Genomic DNA, 13,341 nt, shown 5'->3' with positions numbered 1-13,341 from the left:
GATGGAAAATATAGGACAGTATACGAGGAAATTGACTACCGGCATGCTTCCAGGTTGTTTGCTTGCATGTTAACTAAGTGTGTTAGTAGTAAAGATTTTAATTTGGGAAGGGTATCTACGTTAGAGATTAGTGCATACAAATCATTATAATTTGCACAAAACACTCTAAAAGGTTAATGCAGTTCGAAGGAGGTTCTACAGTGGCGCAACACTATTGGAATATAGCATCTAGTAATTCTACATGATACGTGAAAATTGAGCTGACTGAACAAGTCAGCACTTTCCACATCACCATGGATAAGGTTATAAATAAAGGTTATTCCTAGCATCGTTCTACGATTGGCTAAGGACGGTAAGTATATTAATACGAGTCTATTTGAGTAGGAAGATAATCTTTGATTTGCATGCCACTTTAAACCGCGTAGAGCGAAAAGTAAAAAGTTCTTTTCAATCGACTCGATGCGTTTGCTCTGGACGCCGTACTGAGGGCTCCAAACGCAGCATCCATATTCTAAGATAAGACGAACTAAATAAGTATATAAGGATTTAGTGACATAGGGGTCATTGAATTCCTTCAACCACCGTTTAATAAATCAAAGCACACCCCTGGCTCTATTCACCACACACGAAATTTGACGATTTGAAAGTCAAGTTTTGGGTCCAAGCGGACGCCCAAATCGTCAACAGAATTAATTCTTTCCAAATAGCAGCAGTTCAGCGTGTAAGTAGCAAGCTTAGGAACGACACGTGAGAATGTCATTAGCTTGCATTTCGAGTCATTTAAGTTTAATAAGTTTACACGGCACTAAGTTTGAAAATTATTAAGATCTGTTTGTAAATCCGACTGGCAGGCAACGTCATTGTATTGCACGCAAAGCTTGACGTCATCCGCGTACATAAGTACTCTGGAGTTAGCCAAGACTTTTTGCGCCTAGGAGACTCATTTAATAACGTAAATTGGGTGTCCAGCGCCAAAAACATATCAAGAGTTTTACGAAAACTCGTTAAAATGCCCTTAAAAACGTTTTTGGTTTGCCGCATGAAAGACATCATTTCCCTTTGTACATCGAGACAGGCCTCACAACAGTAACGCAGGCCGATGTTTTTTTACATCGTCTGCCGTCCGAGCTGCAACACCAATACACTTGGCGTGCATCACGTTGTCGCACAGCCAGCAGCCGATTGTAAGGTGACATGCAGAAATAGCCTGTTTGCTGGTTTTGGCGAAACAGACAATATTTACAGACATTTTAATGACTTACCACTATACTTGTACTTGAAAAGAAAGAAACAACAGAGCTATGAAGATAAAAAGTCTACTCGAGAGCGAGAAAGCGGGAGAGCGCGGGAGATCAGAAAAGATAAGAAGTGCAGCGGCACAGCGAAAGCGAGAGAGTGGGAGAGCGTGGGAGATAAATAGCAAAAACATTTAGCTGTTGCGACGGCGCAAACAAAAGCTAAACGAAGAAGGCGCCAAAAGAAATGCAAAATATGCAAAAGCTAGTACTGGCAGCACAACTAAATTGGAAATTAAAACCATATATAACACAAATAAGAATAGCTGCATGCACATGCGAAGTGAACGGGAAGTTGTTGACACAAAGTAGAAGATTTAATTTAATCCCGGTGGTTATATGCAAACTTTAACACAAAAACGAGAGCGCAAAAAAAAAAACACGTCCGTTCACTTGGAAAGATGATGGATTTAGCATACATAGACGACGTAGTCCTACTGAATTCTGGACCATCCCCTGAATTTATTAGCGAACTAATGACAAGACTGTGATTGGGATTGATAGGATTGGGCTCTAACCTCCGTAAACTTAATTAAAACCTAAGATAGAAGTTATAGAATTAAAACAATCGCTACAAGCAAAGCGAAAGAGTCAAGTAAGCAAGCATTGCATTCTACTCTTGTAGGATAATGGAATAACTGGGGCATTATAATGAAATTTGGGTTATATAGTACGGCTGTTGCTTGTTGTTCGGTTACAGCCTCGGCGGGAGAGGGAATCGCGGTTTTGTGCACTATGCTGCTCTGCGCTAAATGGATATCGATCATTAAGTTCTTCGTAGAAATGCATACTGTTTCTCTAAATCATCACCTAAATATATATATTTATTAACACATTGTTGTCGCCGAGAAGCTTGTTGGACTGCGACATGGCTGAAAATTAAAGGTTAATCAAGTATTGATATGTAACATATTTACGTGTATAGGTATATGTATGTAAAGTAGAGTAAGAATAATATTTATATTCAATTGCAAATAATCCTAACTATAAGTTAATCATCAATTAAAGTCAACCTTAATTTCAATATTTCTCCTTAAGTTCTTAATCAATTATTCTTCTGCAATACTTTCAATTGCTATAATCCATTTTTATTTCAATTTCAATATCTTTCCGACATACCTGTTTTAATTTCGATTCGTAAATCTGATTATATTCGTCTTAAGGAGTTAGACCACCCAGACATTTTTGAAAAATAGTTTTATTTTTATACCCTTGCAGGGTATTATAATTTCAGTCAGGAGTTTGCAACGCAGTGAAGGAGGCACCTCCGACTATATAAAGTATATATATTCCTGATCAGGATCAACAGCCGAGTCGATCTAGCCATGTCCGTCTGTCCTTCTGTCCGTCTGTCCGTTTCTACGCAAACTAGTCTCTCAGTTTTGAAGATATATGAATGAAACTTTGCAGTTAGTCTTCTATATACTCTCACTCGTATATATGTCGGAACGGGCCGGATGGGACGACTATATCATATAGCTGCCATAGGAATAATCAAAAAAAATTTACAAAAAAAATTATAACATTTGCAGTTTTCAACAGAATTTGATCAAATTTGATACATAGCCATTTTATAAGAAATAAAAGAAATTAATAAAATTAAAGATTTTAACTTCTTCAGTTTTCAGCAGATTTTCATTAAATTTGGGATATAGCCATTTTATATCAGTCTTAAATTTTGTGTCAAATTTTATGAAAATCAGACGACTATATCACTTAGGTGCCATACAAACGATCGTTAGATGTGGAGCAAAAATGCAAATCTGTGAATGCAAAACTGAAAATATAATATGTATAGGTGAATGAAATGAATGCAGGTATTACTACATTGTTTTTATACCCTTGCAGGGTATTATAATTTCAGTCAGAAGTTTGCAACGCAGTGAAGGAGGCACCTCCGACCATATAAAGTATATATATTCTTGATCAGGATCAACAGCCGAGTCGATCTAGCCATGTCCGTCTGTCCGTCTGTCCGCCTGTCCTTCTGTCCGTCTGTCCGTCTGTCCGTTTCTACGCAAACTAGTCTCTCAGTTTTGAAGCTATCTGAATGAAACTTTGTAGTTAGCCTTCTATATACTCTCACTCGTATATATGTCGGAACGGGCTGGATCGGACGACTATATCATATAGCTGCCATAGGAATGATCGGATAATTTTTACAAAAAAAAATTATAACAATTTCAGTTTTCAACAGAATTTGATCAAATTTAAGATATAGCCATTTTACTATACTCTACAATTTTGTATAAAATTTAATGAATATCGGACAACTATATCATATAGCTCCCATAGGAACAATCGAGAAATTAAGACAATTAAAAATTATAACATTTTCAGTTTTCAACAGATTTTCATCAAATTTGAGGTATAAACATTTTATATCAGTCTTAAATTTTGTGTAAAATTTTATGAAAATCGGACTACTATATTATATAGGTGCCATACAAACGATCGTTAGATGTGGAGAAAAATGCACATCTGTGACTGTAAAACTGCAAATATAATATGTAAAGGGGAATGAAATGAAAGCAGGTATTACTTCATTGTTTTTTAACACAAATAAATATAATTTATATTGTTGGGATTCCAAGTCATAGAAGTTCTATCTGCAAAGGTATATAAACTTCGGCGTGCCGAAGTTAGCTTCCTTTCTTGTTTAATATTAATATCTATATTTTATATTGTATGGATTCCTAGTCATCGAAGTTCTATCTGCAAGGGTATATAAACTTCGGCGTGCCGAAGTTAGCTTCCTTTCTTGTTTAACTTAATATTGATGACGATATGCTTACGGTCATTTTAGGACATCAGGCTTTAAAATATTTCATTATTTGTGGATATAACAGTTATTAAAAGTGAGCGCTGCCGGTATACCTTAGAGTACTTTTTTTTATCTTCTTTTAGTTTTTCTCAAAACTACATTTTTTGAAACGGTGTACATGATTTCTCAAAAACTGCTCAATCGATTCTCTGAAAATTTTGTACACAGCTTCTCTATAACGTTCTCTATGACATGACGCATTTTTTTTTTGATAATATATATATTTTTTTAAGTTATACATTTTTAAAACCAAAATTTCGTCTAAAAAATGTATCTTATTTTGACTGCCTATATCTCCGCCATTCGCAAATATTTTTTCTTCATCCAATATTTTTTTTGTTAATAAGTACATATGTTGAAATGTTCTTTGATATACTAGTAAACAAAAAGTTGTATTTTTAATAACTTTGTCACAATTAATTTTTTTTAAAACCCTCCTATTTTTAGGCGTGCAGGGTGGTATAACCCCTTAAACTAATTTTAATATACTACAAGTAAACGGTCGTGTTTTTTTCTTGCGCTTGCGATTTGTGTTAAAGTTCGCATATAACCACCGGGGTTAAATTAAATCTTCTACTTTGTGTCAAAAACTTCCCGTTCACTTCGCGTGTGCATTCAGCTTTTCTGATTTGTGTTTATAATTGGTTTTATTTCCCAATTTAGTTGTGCTGCTAGTGCTACCTTTTGCATATTTTGCATTCCTTTTTGTGCCTTCTTCGTTTTGCTCTTGTTCGCGCCATCGCGACAGCTAAACGTTTCAGTTATCTATCTCCCACGCTCTCCCGCTGTCTCGCTCTCGCTGGACCTCTTATCTTTCTCCACTTATCCAACGCTCTTTCTTTAATGTACAAGCGTTAAAGTAAAGTAGTAAGTCATAATTATGTCCTACAAGATTGTCTGTTTCGCAAAACCTGCAACAAGGCTACCATCGGCTGCTGGAAGTGCGACAACATCGTGCACGGCAAGTTCATTGGTGTTGCAGCTCGGACGGTGGGCGATGTTGGCAAAAACTTCGGCTTGCGCTACTGCTGCGAGGCTTGACGCGAGGTGGCAAGGGAAATGTTGACTTTCATGCGGCAAATCAAGGTCGGTTTTAAGGGCATTTTATCGAGCTTTCGTAAAACTCATAAAAAGTTCTTGGCTCTGGACACCGAATTTAATAGCCTTACTCTATTAAATGAGTCTCCGAGGCGCAAAAAAACGGCTTTTGTGGGCAGCAACTACCCGCAACTGGCTCTCAGCAGCAGCCTCCCTCGGCACTAATTCCAAGAGTGCGGTAGTGCCCGTACCGTCAGTGATTTCTGTTTTGTCCACTGGGGGGTCGCAAATATTGACCTCTCAAAGTCCCTTTAATTAGGCCCGGAATATCGGCCGACAATGGCATGGCTGATACCCAATCTGCCTCGCCAAAAGCCACTTACGAGACATATTTTTGTTTTGCGGCTCTATCCTGATCAAACATCGAAAGATGTTCTCGCCTTTATACAAGGCAAAACCAGAACCGGTAAAATATGGATTAAGGTGGAAAAGTTTAAATTTTCTTACGCTAGGGATAGCATTTCGTTTGGTTCTCAGGTTATTGTGCTCACAGAAACCTGGTTAAAGCCGGAGATTCTGAGCTCCAAAGTTTTTCCAGCTGTGTTCACAGTATAACGGCTAGATCGGGTGGATTATTCACTCATGTCAGAATTATTAGATTTTAAGGAATGTAACGATGTTGTATTCCTTTGTGTGAAGCTATCTATCAGAGGTAGCTCCATTTTACCTTTTTCTACATACCTCGACTGTCGGAACATCCTATTTATTGGAATCACCTTTCCGCTATTCAGATGGTTTCCAGTAGACTTTTGGTTAGAGACCAATTGGTAGTCCTAGGTGATTTTAATATCCCTGGTGTTATTTGGCTCTTAAATTATTCCACCAATACTCTCCTAACTTCTACACAACATGACTTTATCGCTGGCTTGTTCGACATTTTGCTGTCTGAAGTCAACCATGTGCGAATTTCTTTACAGCGCTTGCTCGATCTTTGTTTCGTCTCTGATCCTGCGAGAGTCAATTTAGCCAGGGTGGCACCTCTGACGCAGCCCGAAGATCCATTTCATCCAACTTTCGATGTGACTTTTGACATTGGGCTGACGTACAAAATATATCTGACCGTCCAGCCAAAAAAGTCCTCTGTTTTCGCATGACGGACTATGAAATTCTGAAATATAATATTATTAATATTACAATACTCTGAACTCATTTTACCCTTGTTTTACCCTTGAGGGGTAATATAATTTAAGTCAGAAGTTTGCAGCGCAGTGAATTAGTCAACTTCGACCATAAAGAGTATATATATTAATGATCAGCCGAGTCGATCAAGCCATGTCCATCCGTCCGTTTCTACCCAAACTAGTCTCTCAGTTTTAAAGCTATCTGAGTAAAAGTTTGTAGTTAATCTTCTATATATCATATATATAAAAAATTTTATGAAAATCGGACTACTATATCATATAGGTCCCATAGGGACGATCGATAAATTAATTCAATTAAAAATTGTAACTTTTTCAGTTTTCAACAGAATTTCATCAAATTTGAGATTTAGCCCTTTCATATTTTTTTACAATTTTGTGACCGTAGTGCATCAACGTCCACAATTAAATATATATTTTATTGTAGTTTCCAAAGCAAGTTTTAAATTAAGTTTATACTAATGTCCAGCCAAAATAGATCCATTAAAATTGTATTGTTTTCTTATACAGCTCCGGATGTAAGCAGCAACAACATCAATTGGGTTGGTTCGTTTTATTAATTCCTCTCTCTCTCTCTCTCTTGGTTTCTCGGTCGAAGTGTATAAGGCACCCTATATCAGCGACATATTCGTACTCACGGCTATTTTTCTTTTCATTTCCGTCGTCTCTATCAGCTTACTTCACGTGTTCTAGCTTCATTTTCCTTGTCTCCCGTTCCATAGTTATTCGCAGACAAGGCCATCGCGCCGCGCTTGCGGTCCTTGTCTGCAGCGCCCATGCATAAATATATTTATGTATTCTCATATTTATTGCGGCTGCGCCTCTACCTGCGCGTGTGTATACACCTCGTGGCTTAGCTGTACCTAGACGTGCAAAAGTGCCGGCCGACATTGGCTTATTCTGTAAGGAAACTCGTGATCAGTTTCTGAAAACAAAATAAAACTTTTCCGAGTTCTCCTTTACCTGCCTTCCTTATTGTTTCGCAACCAAAAAGCTGCGATTTCAGGGCTATTAACGCACTTGATAGTATAGTATACCTCCACAATCTCCAAGTATATGTGTAAGTTTTAACATTCTTAATACACTTAAGTTGGCGGAATAATGTCTACGACTGCGCGTGGTTTTTTATTTTACTCTTATGGGGACGTTTTTTTCTGTCTGTCGTCTTTGGAGTAGAAAATTAGAATGATCGCGTGTTCGCTGAACTTCTAGGCTATAGAGCGACGACTAAGATGCGAAAGGGACAACTAGAACTTACAGCTTCTCTAAGAGTTGATACGACTTTTCTATTAACCGTAGTGACCCACACTGAAGAAGTTCCAAGGAGTTGGGTGGGCAAGCACTCAACCAAATCAGGACACGTCACCAGCTCGGGTCACCAGGGGAAGTCGGAAGACAGTAAGTAGCTCCCATGACGACGGCTGAATGACGAGGGCTGGTAAAGAAGGGGAGGCGGTGACTACGACCTACGAGCCAAACTAGAAACTAGGTCAAAATTCGAACCAATGACAGAAGAATTAGTAAATTATACTACTTGGGAAGAATTTTTAATTTAGAATTTAATCATGAAAATAATTAAAGATACACTCTTGTGAAAACTTTAGGATAGCATTATAAAATGTACTTAATGTTTAATAAATACAGGACCAGTAACTAGTTACGGATTTAAAAGTCAAAACTAAACAAAAAAATAAAAATAGTTAAATCGCAAGCCAAAAAACAACCTTTAAGAAATTTTAACAAACATTGGTATTCCAGAAATCGCTGTGAGAAATAATTCGATTTAGATCCTATAATACGGATGCTGCAAGACTATTTTAGTGTCGAAGCTTATACAGTACCAGCAAATGGCCAAATCGAACGGATAGATAGTTAACACACTTCATCAAATGATCTAATGGCAGATCAGTTGTCAATTATAATTATATAAAATATTTAACCACTAAACGAAAGCCATTTAACCCATTAGTCGGAATAAATTTATCACTTAATCCCGAAACACAGCAAACAGAAAACCCAATTGAAAATTTAAAGAGGGATGCGAAACAGGCTGGTTTCCTTTGCCGCGTACTCAAAGCGGCTTTAGCTATAAGGCAACCCGTAATCAGATAGCCATCTGAATAATGGCCGATAATTGTCATTCCAAAATTTAAAAGTAAGCGACTGAAATGTACAAATTCTTAAAAATGTTATATAAACATAACATATAATTATCATTAAGGTAATGTCAACATTTTTAAAAAATATTTTCAAAATGCAGTTCGAAGAAATAATGTTATCGACATGTGACAATTTGCACGCAAAGCTAGGAGAATTACATTAAGATACGTATTAAAAAAATTTTAACAAGTTACGACAATTAAATTGCTATCGATGCGACTAGGATGATCTTCGTGCTGCACAGTGCAAAGTTGAGGTAATTGAGGTAAAATACTAATGCTGTTCACTTCGAGAGCGAGTTGTAAAGCTTCCGGCATTGCACTAAGAGTTGTAGAGCGTTCTCTTGTTCAGTTATCAATTTCATCCACGTCGTTTAACAGTCTATGACCAGATGACCAAGTTACAGTGCGGCTTGCTAAGAAGATTATCAAACCGAGTATTTTTGAATATGCATCGCCAAGAACAGCGAAAAGAAACGTCAGAGTTGTGACTTTTGAAAGCTGAATGGAAATATAATTTGAGACAATTATCCGATTATTCACAACTAGCAAAGTATAGCAGAATACAGTTTTAAGCTACATAATCAAAAGTGGGACCATCACGCCAGGTCCTAAAAACTACAAGCTTTAAAAAAAAATTCCCGAACCACGCGAATACGCTTCCATTGCCAGGACTTTGTCAGATTTGCTGAGAGGTGATTCTAAGTATAAACTCGAGGGAAACTACGATTTGGGTTCGAAAGGTTGAAGACTGCTCTCAACAGTGAACCAGTCCTTGAGATTTACAATCCAAAATTACTAACTGTGATCCACACAGATGCGTTGAAGTATGGTTTCGGATTATTGCAGAAAGATCCAACAAGACTTCACCATTTGAGGAGAAATACGATTTTTACGAGCTAGAGGTGTTAGCTATCATTGGTGCTCTAGTCAAGTGGCGCGTTTTTGTTTTGGGCATAAACTTCACAATTGAAAGAGAGTGCATAGAATTTATAATGGCAAGGACTGATAGCAATTAGGAGAACCCAGAAGGGACTAGGTTTAAGCTTAAAGGAACGTTCTTAGAGCTATAAAAAATGGCATGTTTTGTTTTGATGCCAATCTCTTAAAAAAAAACATTTTGGTTTTACTTTTGCTTTCTTATATCACACAGAGAATGCAAAGAGTCAATATAAAGTGCAAAAGGATAAATGCGACCACCAAAATCGCTTTCCTAAATGTCGCGTGCCACCGGGACTAAAATTGAATTTAAAAAATAACTACTTAATATTTTAAAATCAAACAACATACATTATTAAGATAATTGATGACGATGATTATTGATTACGATGACAATGCAATAATTTTATAAAAACTTTTCATTATCCTGATTAAGATCGTCAGGATTCATAAACTTTTCTATAGATCCTCCGTAAAGGAGTATGAGAGACTGAGCTAGCACGAGATCTTTGCATGCCTGCTGGACAAGCTTATGTAGCACTTAGTCGTGTAAGAACCTTAGACGGTATTCGCATTGAAGAACTTGATTGTTCAAAGTTAACAGGAAAAACCCCATGCAACAAAAAGCCTTTAATGAAATAATGAGATTACGAAATAGTTCGTAAGATATTTCATAATTACATGTCCGCAAAAATTAATCATTGATAAATCGAACTAAAATACGAAAAATAACTGATAGCTTAAAAAAACACTCGTTTATAGGTACCCACACTTAAAAATATAAAATAAATAATAGTTTAAAAAAACTAAAAAACACGTTTTTATATATAACCAAACTAAAAAGAAGAAAATAATTGACAATTACAAACAAAATCATTAAATTCAGAGTAATAGTATATAATTATAAACAAGATCACTAAATTTAGAGTTAAAAGCGTGGGGTGCATCTATAATCAATGTTACAATTATTCTAAGGGCAACTACCTGTAAGGGGAGAATTATGAAATTGTATAAAAATCCTACAAATAACAGTTTCACTGTGCAATGCTTTGCCAAGTACATTTTTAACTTTTGTTACAAACAATGATAAATGTATTTCTGTGAACATAAAATATAAAAGAAAATGTCTGATATTATATATATATATATATATATATATATATGTATATTGATTAACAAAACCAGTGCAGCTGTTGAATATCTCGTCACGTATGTATTTAAACGTTGTGCTTAGTGACAGCATTATGTATATCAGTCAAATTACAAATTCATAGCAATTGTCGAACTGAATACATGTTAAAACAATGATTGATATACATTATTAATTACAGAAAAAAAAAACAGGTACTTGGCGCGAGATACTACCGTGTCTCCGGATGCACCTTACGCTTTTAACTCTGAATTTAGTGATCTTGTTTATAATTATATACTATTGCTCTGAATTTAATAATTTTGTTTGTAATTATAAATCATTTTCTTCTTTTTAGTTCGGTTATTTACAAAAACGTGTTTTTAAGTTTTTTTAAACTTTTATTTATTTATATATCTCCTGTCATTTGAGAAACTTGAATTGATTCTTAATGGTCCAATTGCAAACTGTAAGGGTATACAAAATTTAGCCTTTTTTTCCAAAATTGTTCCACCTGACAAGTTTTATTTTGATAGTTTTGAAACTAAGAAACTAGTTGGCGTATAAACGGATAGACGGTCATGACTAGTTCGAATTGCATATTGATGTAGTTTAATTCAAAAATACTATACGGTCGGATAGTTTCCCTTCACTGCGTTGCATTCTGCTGACTAAAATTGTATTACCCTTTTCAAAGGTATAGAATTAGAAATATTATTTCTTACGATTTTCTATCGACGTCCCATTTTTCCTTTGCGTTTCCTATTAGTACTATGGCCAAACAATACAAACTAAGGACGAGGCCTGTAAACTGAACACAAGCTCTTCTGCTCCGTTTACATTTATTTACCCATAATTCCCCTGAAGCCGAATTCTGCATTTTATAATTGGACTAATTCCTTGCAGAATTACGATTGCCGCCCAAGACGACAACGACGGTAGCACCTCACGTGCACACAACGTCTAAGTCCCGTCGGAAGCAGACTCCCGGCTACAACAAAGGACTAAACGAAGTGGTGCGTGCTAAGGAAACCCATTTCTCAAATCAAATGCAGCAAGAGAACGATATATTCAGCGGTGGGATTGGTCTGCTCCAGAGAGGCAGCAGCGGTAATACTGGTGGCATTCTTGAAAGTGGAAACGTCAACGGCATGATAAACGGAGCGGAAGGTAAGTTACGATTTGGAAATTCCACAACTACATACGCAACAACAGGACCAGAAACAATCGGAAATGAAGTCAGACATAATCGGCATTTAGAAACATATATATACATATGCATATTCCGAACCACCGAGGGTAGCACACAAAATAATTATTCGTTATTACACACATGTGTCACACATACATACATAAGTACCTTGATGCTCCCATGCCACCACAAGTTGAAATAAAGAAAGAAGACACATTTATTATGCCTTCTCTGGATAGAATACTTTCAGTCAGAAGTTTGCAACCCAGTGAAGGCGTTATCTCCGACCATATAAAGTATATTAATTTTTGATGAGCATCAACAGCCGTTTCTACGGACACAAGGTGCTCAGTTTTGAGTTTATCTGAAAGAAACTTTGCAGTTAGTCTTCTATATACAAAGGTAGTCCAAAGTATTGACACAACAACCATTTTCACAGCCAAATTTCTTTTAGTTGTTATTCATGTTGTTGTTGACCGATTTCCCATAAATACAATTAGGGGTTAATGTATAAATTTTTTTTAAATTTAAGGAATTTTTTTCTAATTTCATTAGTTTAGCTTCTTTCTAAACTTGCCTTAGTTTTGCAGGTCAATTTTTTTTTTTAAATTTAAATCTCACGCATATGACTCCCAACTGATTCTAACATCCCTGCATGAGGTCAAGGTTGACGGCCAACTCTTAGATGAGTACATATGTATGTATGTACTATTACAGAAGTAGCAAATGTCTGATTTTCATTAAGAAAAATTCCCTTAAATTAAAAAAAAAAAACAATATATTAAATAATTTTTCAAACTAAAATATGATTTTTAAAATTATGCCTTGGTAAAATGCCATTAAAAGTATGACAAAATGTGCCGTATTGTAATGGCTACTTTCGTTTAGGTAATTCCATTTTTTCTTAAATCAAGAAAAACTGCTCTTGAATTTAGAAATAAGAATTCTCATTTTAATTTCAAATAACCCTTAAACTAAGAAAAATATTTCTACATTTAAGAAAAATCGACTTAGAATTGAGGAAGTTTCTTTCCTGATTTTTGCGCAAAAATTTCTTAAAATTGGGACGATTTGCCGTAATTCCGGGAAAAAACTTTTTTAAAATCGAATTAAATTTTTCCTTAACATGTACGTGGGTTTTTTGACATAATTGTTCGGAGCAGACCGCTAGCGCCTAATTGTGCGCGCATGGGTGTATGGCTGCACCTGCTGCGCTCTTAACTTCACTTTGCTTATCTATTTCTCTCTCTCTTCTTCTTCTGTCGCCTTATCTATGCTAAGCTACATTTTAAGATTATATATGTTGAAGTCAATAATTCGGTCGGTAGTTGCAGCTCCGACCAGAGAAGTGAACGAAAATATACACAGCATTTAATTAACCTATTCGTGCGTTGTAATTATTGCTTAAGGGTGGCAAATTCGTTGTCTTCCCCATAAACATTTTGGTGACCCCTACGTGATTCTTTGGTTCGGAGCCTGCAACCCGGTGTTCGTTGTTTCATATCGATTAAACAAATCGCTTTGCTTCGCTGTCGCTTACTGGCATTCGGTCATAAGCACACAAGC

At 36.1% G+C, this 13,341-nt stretch overlaps 1 protein-coding gene across 1 annotated transcript in view; it reads left to right on the top strand.

Moving 5' to 3' along the window:
• DIP-lambda (Dpr-interacting protein lambda) overlaps positions 1-12,579 on the top strand; it is a 105,449-nt gene extending 92,870 nt beyond the window's left edge. The window contains exon 7 of the mRNA XM_086837985.1: positions 11,490-12,579. Coding sequence (XP_086694111.1) covers positions 11,490-11,977 — 488 coding nt within the window. The 3' untranslated portion in view covers positions 11,978-12,579. The remainder of the gene's footprint in view (positions 1-11,489) is intronic.
• Positions 12,580-13,341: the final 762 nt, after the last annotated feature.

Source organism: Drosophila serrata, unplaced genomic scaffold (genome assembly GCF_035046125.1).
Source record: "Drosophila serrata isolate PLE 108 unplaced genomic scaffold, ASM3504612v1 contig_339, whole genome shotgun sequence".
Taxonomy (NCBI): Eukaryota; Metazoa; Arthropoda; class Insecta; order Diptera; family Drosophilidae; genus Drosophila; species Drosophila serrata.
Note: the sequence above shows the minus strand (reverse complement) of the source record. Positions and strands in the feature narration are given on the sequence as shown.